Source organism: Rhipicephalus microplus, chromosome 1 (assembly GCF_043290135.1).
Source record: "Rhipicephalus microplus isolate Deutch F79 chromosome 1, USDA_Rmic, whole genome shotgun sequence".
Lineage (NCBI taxonomy): Eukaryota > Metazoa > Arthropoda > Arachnida > Ixodida > Ixodidae > Rhipicephalus > Rhipicephalus microplus.
In genome coordinates, this window is record NC_134700.1 from 254,909,576 (window position 1) to 254,924,972 (window position 15,397).

The 15,397-nt window shown below is 43.5% G+C and overlaps 1 protein-coding gene across 1 annotated transcript in view; it reads left to right on the forward strand.

Moving 5' to 3' along the window:
• Nucleotides 1–15,397, forward strand: part of LOC119164602 (uncharacterized) — a 156,814-nt gene that overhangs the window by 42,281 nt on the left and 99,136 nt on the right. The window contains exons 2-4 of the mRNA XM_075893676.1: nucleotides 4,560–4,972; nucleotides 11,914–11,953; nucleotides 14,322–14,398. Of these exons, the coding sequence (XP_075749791.1) occupies nucleotides 4,619–4,972; nucleotides 11,914–11,953; nucleotides 14,322–14,398 (471 nt within the window). The 5' untranslated portion in view covers nucleotides 4,560–4,618. The remainder of the gene's footprint in view (nucleotides 1–4,559; nucleotides 4,973–11,913; nucleotides 11,954–14,321; nucleotides 14,399–15,397) is intronic.

Below are 15,397 nucleotides of genomic sequence, written 5' to 3' on the forward strand. Positions count from 1 at the left end.
ATTCCTGGTGGTAAGTTTGGCCTAAATACCGAAATTATAGCTTGCCCTATTGCCTCCCCCCCCCCCTATCAAAGACCTTCCACATTCCTCTCACGATAAAATTAATGAAAAGCGCATTGAGCGGGCTTCCTAGTTTACCGTTGCACACTTTATTCAAACACATTCTTTTCTCCCTAACCTAGATATGCTGCTCTTTATGGCAGGTACAGTGACTTAATTTCGTGTTCCTGGACTAATTTAGCAAGAACATGCGTTAAGATACGCTCCAAGAAACCATTGCAGGTCGTTAACACCGTCTGCAAGGTAGAACTCTTTTCGCTTGCAAAGTTGATGTCCTTTTCTTTTTCAATTCAGCCACGGCCGGTCGGGGCAAGTGAGCAGCCACCTCCATCGCCAACGCAAATTTTCCGCAAAGGCTCTAATTAGCTTAGGCGCACCGTGGCCGCTTCAAGCATCGTTGACTTCTGGCTCCGGTCACGTTTGCGTCATTTCGTTTCTTCCTACTTCGTCTGCCGAGCTTAAATGTAGCAGTCAAAATGAAAACAACAAACAAATACAAAGGCGAGTATACTGCGCAAGGAAACGGATTCTATGCCAACACAACTGCGTGTTGCGTCGATCATTTTTCTTCGGTACCCTTGGAAGCGCTCGTCCGTGCCTGAGGTGGCTCGGTTTCGGTTTTCAGTGGCACGTATAGCGAGCTTCGGTGCAGACGCTCTAGGCGTGACCCCATAACGTGGCGCGTGGAAAAGCGTTTTGCTCTTTTTCTTTTTTGTCTGCTTCGATTCCCACGACCTGCTTGCCGCCTACATGTATTAAAGGTGAGCAGGTTGTTGTATAGAAAGTAAACCTGTAGCAGTTCACCGTTATTCTGTGAAATTGCCGTGTGGCTGCATTGTATACTTGGAGCTTGCTCACTTGGCACGCCGTGTAAAGTAGACCGGCCGCGGAATTCCAAGGGCAGGGTATACAATGGCTCGCGAAATTGCAGCTGACGTTGTGCAAATTATGTTCTTGCTTACCTTCACGCGTACTTACTGGAAGCGCTGAAAGAGCGAATGTCTCGCTAACAGCGTTTCGCGGTGGTCAGAATGTTTGCCAGAACGCGTTTCACCTGTGTGTAATGCAGGACATTTGGGGACACTAGTATCGGTCGAGAAGTACTTCTTCCTTTCGATGTAAAACAAACGCGAAACGCTTTAATGAGGCACCTGTATCTGGGCTTTTGCACATGTGCTCCCACGATGAAGCTGTTGCGACTGGCATTGCAAAACGCCAATATAATTTAGGGGTTATAGATGATACTGTACTGCACTGTGTATATACATATTTAGCATTTTTATAACAAGACAGACCTCGCATACGTAGAATGGCGACTTTTTTGTCGAAATTTTAAGAAAAATGGCGACTTTTGGCGATTTTTCACTCGTCTTCTTGCGAGTTTCACTCGAAAGTGAGTGGAAACCCTAGACTAGACGTAGTTCGCGTAATAACGCTACCGCTTATTCGCACTCTGCGCTGCACGAGTACGATGAAGACGCACATTCGCCGAGTGAGACGGATACACAAATGCGCCCATCCGTGCTCACAGAAAGAAGTTCACGCGACTACGCACTCCGCTCCGGCGACCGGAAGCTACTGGACGCACTGTGCTGAGACCGGATGTCAGGTAACAAATGACGGATGACACGCACCAACTAACACATTTTCGACCGGATGCAAAACACGTGAGCCGTAGCGCACCATTCAGTTAGGACGCGGGAATACGACAGCTGACGAATGCAAACAGTGTGCTCTGCACACGTCCGGACGGAGGAGGTAGTTGACCGTAATGGCGGGGGTATGCAGATCCGCATACAGACACGCGACCAAATACTTCGGGACAAGCCACATGGCGTAGGTTGGTGGGAGATTGAGGAGAAGCCCCTAAAAGTTTTTGATTCTGCATGTGTTTACATACACGCGCACACACAGAGCACGCCCGAACATACATGAAGCATGATTTATACCTTCAATCGCCTCACACCCAAAAAATTTACTCTAACAAGCCAACATGCCATATTCACGCATGCCAAGAGCCTGTGCCGGCCAACAGTATTGATAATAGATGTGATAAAACATGTAAACCTTGTTATTTACAAATAATATTGCAAAAAATGAAAAGAGCAAAGCATGAAGATTGACGATGACAGCGTATTCGATCCTGCGTCCTCGGCGCCCGCATTTTAATGGAGGCTAAATAGTCGTTGCTCGTGTACTGGGCAATTTAGTGCACGGTATAGAATATCAGGTGGTCAAAACTTCCGGAGCCCTCCACTATGGCGTCCCTCATATAGGCCTAACCATGCCATTGTTTTGGGACGTGAAACCCCTGAAATTATTACGGTCCAGCGTAACCTTCACTGACACGTGGGTCGAGTCCACACGAGAGAATGTACATCATTAATTTGATGGCCTTGACGTGTCAAAGACATAAACGAACTATGAAATTCGTTACGTCCTACTAGCGTATCGGCACAAATATATTGGGGAAATCGTAATATGCTGCATGAAATATTAGGTGGCTATATGAAGCTTGACGCGCAGTGCTATAATAACCATCGGTTAGTGATAATCTTATTATCTCTGTCGTCCCGTCGTGAACACGCAAAACTGAGAACCTTTACTTATGGGCTTCTTTAAATTTATCGTAGAGTAGACAGCTGAGCCTTGGGTCACGTTCACCGACTCAAGAACAGCGCTGAAGTCTCTAACACACGCAGGACCAACTTGTCATAGCTTATGCAACAAAATCTGGAACCTCCACCATATAATTGCTCTGCAGTAGTTACCTGCCCATTGCATAATAAAGAACAGCGTCCAGCCTGATGACGTCGCCAGACCTGGACATGACATCTCGAGAGAGATTGTCGAGGTACCTTTCTCGAGAAAAGGTGTGATGACACTTGTATTCACACACGCTCGACACCTTCAGCTATCTCTCTAAATACATGCTAGTTACCAATATGGGCCTTTGCACATCATCTATCATGTGACTTGAATATTCCGCGAGACTTTTACAGACAAAAGAAACCATGCTTGTGCCACATCAGATTAAACGACATGTACATTAACTACAAAAGAGGGAGATTAAAATTTTGAACTCATCGTTGAGCGTTCAGTGAAACTTACCAAATTACTTGAATCACACTATCGGCGGATGCGTAGCACCTGTGCGTTACATGCCACCGACGCCTTGGGCTTTGCCGAGGTTAAATAAAGTTTGATTTGAAAGCGTTGTTGACCTTCTTGCAGGACACGGGTCTAAACAAAACTTTGTGAATAGTTCACGTAATCTACTTGTTTGTGGCTGTACGTGTTGTTTTTATTGGTGTACACGTCGTAATTCATACAGCACCTGGAGTATAGAGGGCCAGGAGGCAAATAGCCAGGCAAACATCTCCAGCTATTCGTTAGAATACTCATCTGTATGGTTTATCTAGGTTGCTGTTAGGCCTTACTCATCTGTAAAAAGATTTAGTATGACAAAAAATAAAAAAACAAAGAGGTGTATGCATTGCGTGTTTCAAACGGCGCATGCAACGTAAACGCAGCCGAAGGTTTGTTGGCGTATAGGCCTACATGACAGAAAAGTTTGTAGACAATCGTTACTCTCTAAGCTTCCTACCAATCTCTTAGTAGATAATTAGACAAGTGGCACGCAAATGCACCTGGATAAATGTTACCTGTTCCGGTGGCCTGAGGGTTTTAATGCTCCACTGCTGACCCGATGGTAACGGAATGACATTTCGACCGTGGCAGCCGAATTTCGGTGGAGGCGGTATGTTCGTGGCACGTGTAATTATATCTTGGCGCGCGTTAAGTAACACTAAATGACCGAAGCTTCCAAAACCTTCTACTACAGCGTCGCTCGTAATCCTATTATGGTTCTGGGACGTCAAACCGCAACAGTTAATAATAGAGAAGTTTAAGGTAACCTGAAAGCAACCCTGCAGGGGTTGCTTTCAGGTTACCTTCATGAAGTGTTCATGAAGATTCATGAAGTGTTCATCGCCAAACGGTGTCGTAAGAAGACTTGTTTGATGTAAAGTAGCCTCCAGATGCGACTTTAACCCTGAAACTAGTTACACATGCCCAAACACAAAGAAAGGGAGAAAGAACGAGAAAAAGAAACATTACGAAACTCAAGAAGTGGTGCCCTATGATACTGTGCAGTATGCACACGAGACTATATAGAGTGTTGTAATAAAAGACATGGAGCATGCGTATTGCGACAACGATGTCCGTTTCCTTCTCGAAAGTGGTCTCATGGCCACAGCACGCACGTTGGACCTTCTGTAGCGAACGTGATAGGTCCTGCGTCGGACAGTGTATGCAGCGAGTCTCGAAAATGGAGTCAAATATTGCGCAAGTGCTACTCTGCCCAGCAACGGGTTGGTTCATTACCTGAAGTAGCTGTTGTTCGTTCGTTGGTTCGTTCATTCACTTGTTTTTCTTTAGATATTAGTTCTTTTTCTGTATAGGATTACTCTTCTAACTGAAGCGTTCTCCCCATGCAGGCGAAGACGAGGTGCGGGTGTGGCTGACAATTCCGAGCAGTGCGCTTCTCGAGCCGCTGATGAGCTCATCAGCGGCGGCGGCGCTAGGCTGCCGCTCGTCTAAGAAAAAGACGGTGCACTTTGCGCTGCCCGGTCGTGTCATACGTCCGCTGCAGTGGCGCGATGACGTCATATGGGCGCGCGTCGAGCCCGTCAAGGGACGGCGGTACTCGACCTCGACCGGACACCTGTTTCAGCCTCCCTCGTCGGAGGCATCGCCGACGACGGTGATCACCGCAGAATGCACCACCACCACCACCGCCACCCGCGTGCACCGACGTAGCGCCAGTAACTGTTCCTCCGTTGACTCAAATTACGCCAACACCTCCTCGCAGGAGGACAATCAGTCGTCTTCTAGTGCAGACTCCGTACCGGTAAGCATGTGCCTCTTCTTCTGAGTCATAACAGACCTCAGCAAGTGACGCTAAAGGAATGTATATATATATATATATATATATATATATATATATATATATATATATATATATATATATATATATGATTCAAAAAAGAAGTTCCGTGGGTAAATATAATTAAGAAATAAAGCAGCACACTCACGAAAATTGGATAGTTTTTTACTCTACGTTTTTTATTGTTTTTACTCTACGTACAGTAAAAAACTATCAAAATTTCGTAAGTGTGTTCCTTTGTTTCTTAAATATATAGATATGGAGTTAATTTGGGTAAGCATCTTCCTTTCCCATCATGTGGGTTACATTTTACGAGACCACTCACACATATAGCCTCTTTTTTTGCTCTGTAATTTTGGTCATTCTCTCCTTCTTAACATTTAGCAGCTGCTCAAGTCTGGAAGACTTCTTCAAAGGCAGGCCTTATTTTATTTTGACCTTCAAACCATATAAGGCTTTACTGCCAGTGTTATTCTGACTGTATCTGATAGGCTTTTCCCTTATTACTGCGCAACACTACACATACGTGTGTTCAACCAGCTCTTGGTCTTCATATGACATTAGATGTTTAGTTTCGTAATTGATAATATAAAAAAAACGACAGACTTGGAAAATTTCTTGAAGGGGAACCTTTTCTGAGGAAGAAAAAAAAAAGCGTGTTGCGCAAACAAAATATAATGTGCCCTTTCAGAAGGTCATAAGCCAACCGGCCTATAGACGGCGCAGTTAAATGCGAGGAGCGTTCACGGAAAGAGACGAAAGGGACAAGCGCTCTTTCTGATTCCTACGGGAAGAGACAAGCTGTGTAGCAAGAACATTTCAGAATAAATCCCACAAGAACAGCTAGCCAGAGAAAACAAGGACTGCACAAGCAGCACAGTGACACCTATTTAGACACACAGAAGCATTCGCCTAACAACACTTTTGTAATGGCAGGCCCAGCGTGTGGGTCCAGTGAGACAGCGGGTTCTGAAACACAACACTCTCGATGCCCTATGTAGGTGGTACTTCGTAGTTAGGCTTACTTCGGTCTCCATGGACACCACTTCTGAAATAACAAGATAGGTAGTACACTGAGCCTTTTGTTTAATTTTCGATCTGCGGGTGCCTGTGCAAAGGCTCAGCCTTGAAACAATGATTCAACCTTGAAGTGAAGGTGCTCAGGAAAATTACTTCCCCGGTGAGAGCGAAAGCTGCAGTTGCTGAGCAGATGAGCCAGTTCACCTGAGTGTTCAATGCAAACGGCGATTCGGGAGACGGGAGGGATTGAAGGACGACGGACAAAAACAACGGTTGCTATATAAGAACACGATTTATTTAGATAAAGCAAGGAAGACTTTTAGAGGGACACGAATACGGCGTCTCTTCGTTGCACAACCGTTTCTCTCATGCCTGAAGCTCCCGAGAGCCGCGCACAGTTGTTCATTCGCACTCGCCACGTGGGAGTTCACTTCGGTGCCACATTACAGCCTGGCCGGTTGGCGCAGTGGTAGTTGTTGTAGCCTGGCGCTACCTTCCGAGCTCCGTCTCGCACAACAAGAGTGGGCACATGAGTGGCAGTCGAGCTTAATGGAATTTGCAATAAGACGGTGTCGTAACTCAACGACTTGCCACGTGCCGAAGCAAATACAAGCGCATGCGCGCACACCTGACGTGTGCGCCCGCGCGAGCACGTGCAGATATTTAGGTTGTCGTATTAAGCAATCTGCATGCTTCCCAGTATTTTTAAATGCTTTAGCGAATTTCGGTGAGTTTGAGCGTATCTATCTATCTATCTATCTATCTATCTATCTATCTATCTATCTATCTATCTATCTATCTATCTATCTATCTATCTATCTATCTATCTATCTATCTATCTATCTATCTATCTATCTATCTATTTATCAATCCATCTATTTATCTATCTATCTATCTTATCTATCTATCTTATCTATCCATCTTACCTACCTATCTATCTTACCTACTTATCTATCTTACCTACTTATCTTATCTATCTTATCGATCTTATCCATCTTATCTATATATCTTATCTATCTTATCTGTCTAATCTATCTATCTAATCTATGTAATCTAGCTAATCTATCTATCTTATCTAATCTATCTTATCTAATCTATCTATCTTATCTAATCTATCTTATTTTATCTAATCTATCTAATCTAATCTATCTAATCTATCTATCCGCTCACATTTAGGTGCTTCCGTGGTCACCCCTTTAACTTGGCGTGAACAAGGGTAAGATTGTTTGACGAATGTGTGACACGCTGCTGAAGACATGAATAATGTCACAATCCCGTCGTGTACGTCGTCAAACACTTCCCTCCAGACAGTGGCGCATACCTACGGGCTGGTATGTGCCGCTGGTAAGCGGGTATGTGCCACAGAAGGTTGACACTTAGTATCTACCCAGAAGCGACGAGAACACAGATGAGCATTTTTAACGCACGAGAGTTAAGAAATACCGAACATCTGTAGCGTCGACAGGACGAATGCAAAGAATAAATGTCAGGGTCCCAGCTAGAATTGAGCCGAAGCAGTCTGCTTGGCAATGAACCATTTTACCACAGAGCTACGCCACGTCTCGGAGCTACTTTTGAAATACACGCTAAGCTTCCTGAAACGTCAATAGTGCTTGCAGTGAGTGCTACCTATCCAATTTTAATTAAAACACTACATATGTACTCCTTTGATACAGCCGTCACGTCGTGTTAACGTCATTTGCGGATAGTTGCCATGCGCCGAAGTTTATTTATGTAGCAGTGTGCAGGGCCAGCATCTTCGCGAACATCAGCGCTTCATATCAGCTTCTGGTGTTGCTGATATGTATGTTCCAGTTGGCATTGTTGCCCAAGTGCGAACAACTGGTTATATAAACATCTGAAATTCTTCAACTTATGTCTGTGCGTGCAACATTTGTACATATATTTAGCGTCATTTCATGACCTGCCACTCAATAAAAAAACGGTTACATTTCCTCCGCATGCTTCCAATAACGTCGATTCCTAGCTACGTGGGTTCTGCCGTATTTTTCGTACAAATAATTGCGACTTCGCTTTGCCCAATCACAGCCGGCCGTTTCCACACGCAAAGATTTCACAGCAATTGCTATTGAAATCGGCCAGGTGCTGTGGGACAATTCTGTGCTCGCTTCCTGGAGAAACGACATGATCTGTTTCTTTCAATCCATTTGTTCCGACAATTTCGCACACCCTCACTCTCTTCCTTCGGCTCGCCTTTCAACGAGCCTGTGGCTTGCTATTCGCAAACTCGTTTAGCTTCTCTGGGGAGCTCTTACAAAAAAAGTTCGTACTTCTTGTCCACGTGCGTGGCTGTCACGAAGGTCGCGAAAACGACATCATTTTGCAGAAGCACTGAAAGGCGGACGAGTTGGAACTTTTTCATCGTAGGAAAGCGCACAAATTGAAAACACAACACATGAGAACAGGAGAAGCTCTTGTCGTGTTCCCTTCTTTTTGTGTTTTCAATTTGTGCGCTACCCAAGGATAAACGAGATCTTTTTCGCTAAATCTCGGGCTCAGTGCTCGATGAAAACTCTGTTCCTACTTTTTAAAGAACTTGTTCCGCGAATGCGAAGCGTGAGTAAAGCGCAGCCTCGAGAAAGCGCACCAGGTGCAGTGGTGTATAGGGCTCTATCAGCGACCATGTAGTAAACGCTGCGAACGCGAGAAGAAAACAAGACGAAGGAAAGCCATCGCCGATCAGGCTCTGTCACAGTCAGTGCGCCTAGAGCTGTCCTTCATGAGGTGTTTCTTTATGCACTTAACTGAGTTTGCTTTGAATAAACGAAAATTTTATGATTCTCTATCAGCGTTTTTAAAGCACGTCAAGCATCTGAATAAGCTAGCTTGCACGAAATCATTATCTTTTTCGAGAATCAGGAAAGAGGCATGAGACGACTATACCAAAAGAAAATTCGAAAAAAAAAGAGCAGGGTCTACAAAACAGCTGATTCGCATCTCACTCAATGTAGAGTGTGTCTTGTATATACCCCCCCCCCCTTTCTTTTTGCGTATCTTTTAGGGCTAACTTTCCCCATATGTTTAACCAACTGGCCTAAATTTGCACATTTTTAGGACGCCATTTTTGGAAAACAAGCCGAAGGTCTCAGTGCGCTTGCGCACACGCTAGACATTCTTCAATGTGTTCTATTCAACCTGACGAAGCTTGTGAACGTGTCATCGAACCTATAGCATCGGGTTTCTGTGCTGGGGGCCCAGAATTCAGCTTCATTCATCTAACCGTGATAACTCATGCTTGTCCTGTTTACATACGGGCTGCGCTAACGTCACTAGTGATATTATTTGCGGCTGGCTACAAAGGTATGTGTTTCTTATGTATTACGATGATGTTAGCATTCTTCCAAGATACATAATACATAAGCTAATACAAAAGAATAGAGATCACAAGGACTAGAAAAATTACAGGCCGATCAGCTTGCTCTCCGAGATATTTACAAAAATAATTGCTAACAAAAGTAAGACAGCATTTGAATTCAATCAACCAAAGGAACAACCAGGATTTCGAACAGGCTACTCAACAATCGACCACATTCATACTATCAATCAGGTAATAAGGAAATTCTCAGAATATAGCCAACCACTATACATAACCTTCATAGATTACGAGAAGGCGTTTGATTCAGTAGAAATATCAGCAGTCATGCAGACACTGCGGAATCAGGGTGTCGACGAAGCATATGTAAACATCCTGGAAGAAACCTACAGGGGATTAACTGCTACCATAGTCATTTATAAAGAAAGCAACAGAATACCAATTAAGAAGGGTGTAAGGCAAGAGGATAAATCTCCCCAATGCTATTTACCACGTGCTTACAGGAGGTTTTCAGAGTCGTAGAAGGGGAACAGTCTGATATAAGAGTTAATGAAGAGTACCTTAGTAACCTGTGCTTCCCCGATAACATTGCATTGCTGAGTAACTCAGGGGACGAATTGCAACTCATGATTACGAAGTTAGACAAGGAGAGCAGAAAGGTGGGTCTTAAAATTAATCTGCAGAAAACGAAAGTAATGTACAATAAATTTGAAAGAGAGCAGCGCTTTAAGATAAATAATAATGCACTTGAAGTTGTAAAAGACTATGTGTACTTAAGTACGGCAATAACAACGTAGCCGAACCACGAGACTGAAGTAGCTAGAAGAATAAGAATGGGGTGGAGCACATTTGGCAAGTACTCTCAAATCATGACAGATAGATTGCCACTATTCCTCAAGAGGAAGGTATATAACAGCTGCATCTTTCCGGTACTTGGCTATAGAGCAGAAACCTGGAGACTTACAAGGAGGGTTCAGCTTAAATTGAGGACGACGCAGCGAGCAATGGAAAGGAAAATGGTAGGTGTGACCTTAAGAGACAAGACAAAGGCAGAGTGGATTAGGGAACAAACCGGGATTAAGGATATCATTGTTGAAATCAAGAAGAGTAAGTGGACATGGGCCGGGCATGTAGCACGCAGACAGGATAACCGCTGGTCATTAAGAGTAACTAACTGGATTCCTAGAGAAGGCAAGCGGGTTAAGGGGAGACAGAAGGTTAGGTGGGCGGATGAGATTAAGAAGTTTGCGGGTATAAGTTGGCAGCAGCAATCACAGGACCGAGTTGACTGGCGGAACATGGGAGAGGCCTTTGTCCTGCAGTGGACGTAGTAAAGCTGATGATGAAGAAGATGATGATGATGATAAAAGTATGCAGACAAAGCGAGCGCATGGGGAAAACCGCCGTCTGCGCCTTCTAGTGGAGAGCCATCTGCAGTCGAGAGCATTGCCTTAGCTGAGCAATCGCCATAGCAATGCTCTTCATAGGAGACAGTTCGCCACTAGAATGCTCAGACAGCAATTTCGTCAGGCGGTCTGTGTTAATGTATGGCTGGCTATACCTTTTAAGTAAACATACAGGAAGGGCTCAGACACATTAAAGCACACATTAACACGCATATTCATAAAAACTGCTCCAGCAGAATAACTTGTTAAGCCCGCTGTGCACCACTACCTCTACTAATTTTTCTGGCTGCAATTCGCACCCTTTGTTATTGGTTTATGTTTGGGAATGAAAGAATTGTTAGACAGGAAGAGGGAAAAAATTAAAGGTCAGATAGATGAGTCAATTTTCGATGTCTGTATCAGACAACAGTCCGCTATAGTAAGATATTCGATTGGATTGCAAAACACTCTTCGACATATTATTTTCTTCGTACAGTAGTTATTCAGACATATTTTACATGATGCGTACGATTTCGATATGATATATTTCTCTAATGATCTCGGAAATTTTCATCTTGACATAAACCTTTTTAGCCTAATTAGCATGAGTGCTTGAGCAAGGCCACGTTCGCAGTAGGCTGATTTTGGGGTAGACACTGCCGAAGCTAAGATTAAAAAAACTAATAAAGTAATAAAGAGAAATGAAGGCACAGAAAACAAAAGTTATAAACAAAGAAAGCAACCTGGTGGGGAATAAATTGAGAACCACAAAACCCAAAATCACGTTAAACAAAAATTGTCGATCGAGCTCATGATCGACCCCCAGTTTGTTAGGTGGAATACTTACTGTCTGTCACGAAAAAAAAAGTTTGAGAGAAAAAAAACTACATCTTCGGGTCTACGAAGACCAATCATCACATAACGATATGATTTTCAATGTATTTTGGCTCACTGAATGACGAAAGCCTCTAGCTGTTATTGTCTGTTTACACTATCTTGTTAAAGGTTATTGCATTATCCTCGCGAACTTCTTAATTTCGTCTCTTCATCGAAATCTCTGCCTGTTTCGACTGCGTGGCAATGTATATACTGCATAAGCCAATGTGATTCAGTGCTTAATTTTGTTAAATACTACAGCCCCTAATTTTTGTTTCCTTTTTTTTCAGAACATCGTCATTCTTACCTGTTCCGGACAACGGTCTATAGGCAAGTATTCCATACATAGATTCAGGAATCATTCTAAACAGCTTGCTAATTATTACCTTGTGCAAAAAAATTACTCGTGTACAAGCTCTGCAGCTGCATTTTATGGTTACCGTACCTACCCTGACGACAGATATTATGCATGCATGACGGATTTTGTGGAACATGGACTGACTTTAATTTCACAATGACGTCAGGGGACTACCGCACGTATTTGTACGTTTCTTCTATTAATATTTTTTTTAACAATTCGGAACGCTAGATGCCTGGTTGCCTACCCTTCCTTCTGCGATAGATATTTCTTTTCACGAACAAGTTTTTGAAGCATGCGTTAGCGTCTGCTGTATCGAGTAATCATTTATATTTTCATTCTAGTATCAACAAAAATATTGTGAATTCAGTGCATGTGACGCCATCTAAAAAGCCACTAAGAGCCTCAGAAGCGCTTCTCCCTAAAACTGCTTTTAATTTTTTATGTTTTTACATTGCGTGTGTAAAACGTGTGTAAAAAATGAGTTTTCTAACGCAACAATATTTTTTCAACATAGAACGCAGTTAGCTTCTCTCGTTTATTAGGTCAGGTTTGACGGTGAGAAATCAACGTAAACTATGCTGTGTCAGCCACAGAGAGTTTGCATTGCGTACTTTAATTAACATGACTTTACCCGACCTACATTACGGTAACTACTGAGGTGATGCAGTGTAATAACGACAATGGGCAAATAAGTACTGATAGTTAATGTACTTTTGCTCTTACGAGTAGATTTAATATTTTTGTGAAATTGAAAGAGGCCAAATGTTGGCCTTGAATATTACGAAAGTGTATACACGAAAGTGTAAGAAAAATGCGTCTATATACATTTCTAAAAAAGTTGTTGCAGCCCTTCCAAGTGAGACTTACAAGGTATTTCATTAAAAAACCCGTCGTATCAGAAAGACAGCACCTAATATACCAGAATTCTTCACACGGAACAGTAAGCCTTCCAGCTTCCAAATAATTCCTGGTCAATATGGTCAAATTATGTTTTGCAAAAAAATGCACTATTAGCGATCAAGTGGCTAGAAGGAAGTTGTATACTTGGACATTGTTGAGAAAAGCCTTTGCAGGCTGATTTTATGCCCATAATTTGATCTGACCGTGTCGCATTGTGCGTCACGGTGCGAACTCATTCTTTTTTTGCTCTGTAACGGTAATTTGCCGAATTCAGTGCCGTTACGTGGCGCAAGCTTGTGCAGTGTTACTTACAGCATAGACGGTGTCCATGGAATTGCATTTCATGTGAACTACATGTAGTGTGCTGCAAGCCAGGGCATAGTCAGAGACGAAGCCAGAGTAACTGTAGTGGAGATTCTCAACCTTTTCTGTCATCTTTTATTCCCCTACCCCCTTCCCAAGCACAGGGTAGCCAGCCGGTCTAAGAACTGGCTAACCTCCCTGTCCTTTCTTTTATTGATTTCCTTCTCTTCCTCCTCCTCGAAACCACCAAAATTTTCCCATCTTTCTTGTGTATGTATCGACACGTAAAAACGCAGGCACGAACATACACAATGTATGCCTAACCTCTCCTCTCCCACCCCCCAGCCCCCAAAAGAAACTTCTGGTTTTATTGAAGTTGCTATAAAGAAGAGAAATTCACAGTGACCCGTTCGTAGTGCGAAGCCACAAGAAGATTCATACGGATTTCCCTCAAATAAAACTCCTTATCGCCGAAAATTCCTCCTGCTCTGGGGATAGAACCAGGGACCAACGCCTTCACGGGACGCTTTGGGTACCGATTCGCCCACGCGCTAAGAATTCGCCTCGCGCTAATAGTTCGCCCTCAGCCTGCCAATTGTTTTATATCTCTCGGTTAGTTCAATTGGTAGAGTGACCACTCCGGAGAGGTGTTGGTCCCGCGGTATATCGTCAGAGACAGGTGAAGTTTTCGGCAACTAAATATCTTTAGTTTCTATGATTTTCTTGTCTTCGGGCAACAGAGACTGGGTCAAGTTTTCCTTTTTTAACCCTTCCACCACCTTGCAGCATTCCGCAGAACTGATTGGGCATTATGGCTAAATGAAAGAAGAAAATGCTGTCTATACAACCCAGCATCTTGTGTTTTTTACCATGTTGCCACATGGGATGAACTTGCATGATTGTCCCTATACAGGCTGTTTTGTGTAACTTATTTTTATATTCGTTGTGGTGATTTCCGAGTATCCTATTTTCTGTGAAGTGTACCATAGCCAATGGTTTACAAAAGCGTTAACATCTTTTGAGCAACATATAATAATAAACACGCGTTTTTTAACTAGGGCTAAATAAAGGCAGTAGCAAGAAAGATTATGTAGATAATATTAAGTAACGCTATACCGTGGTTATTTCTTACAGTCCGCATCGGTTCCGAGTCAACGTCTGTCGACAGCAACCCTAGTCAGCAAAGCAGTCGAAGTGACTCTGACTACCAGGTGAGATTTTTTTTTTCTTTGGCTTGAAGAGTGCTTGAAGTGGTAAGTGATTCACCCTCACTCGCTTAACCTTTCTAGCTCTACCGTTTCATCGTTCTATATCTCTTATAAGATAGTGTGGTGATAACGACCGCAACGAAGACAGGAAGCTAGCGATTGTTTGGTCATTAACCTATCTTTGTAAGTCCTTTAGGCAATCATCCGATAAATCAACAATTATTACAATCAATATACCGATCAATCAATCAGAACTGATTTTAACCATACAGCAAATGAGTTCAGAAATATGTGAACTGTTGCCACAGGAAGGAATCACCACGTATAACGAAATTACAGCGTATTACTGAGAGAACCACCAAACATACGTGGCCCCGCATAAAGATATGTCAAAGATGGACGGGTGGACGGACGGGTGGACGGACGGGTGGACGGACGGGTGGACGGACGGGTGGATGGACGGGTGGATGGACGGACGGATTAACTGGGGAATGGATGGACGGACGGGTTGGTGGATGAATGGACGGATGGACGGACGGACGAACGGACGGACGGACGGACGGACGGATGGATGGACGGGTAGATGGACGGGTGGATGAATGGGTGGACGGACGGGTGGATGGATGGGTGGGTGGGTGGATGCGCCTATGATTTTGCACCTATGAATTTCCTTTCCATCTCTTACTGCGTCGTCCTCAATTTAAGCTGAACCGCCTTTGTAAGCCTCCAGGTTTATATTGCGTAGGTAAGTACCAGCAAGGTGTAGCTGTTACGTACATTCCTCTTGAGGGTTAGTCATAGATTACTATTTATTATTTGAGCATTGCTTTGCGAATGTGATCTACCTAATCCATATTCTTCTAGTTATTTCTCTCTCATGGTCCGACTCTGCAGTTACTACATGTCCTAAGAAAGCATATTCCGTTACAACTTCCTGCGTCCCTCCACCTACCACAAAGCGCTGTTTTCTGCCGAGACTGTTGCACGTTAATTTAGTTGTGT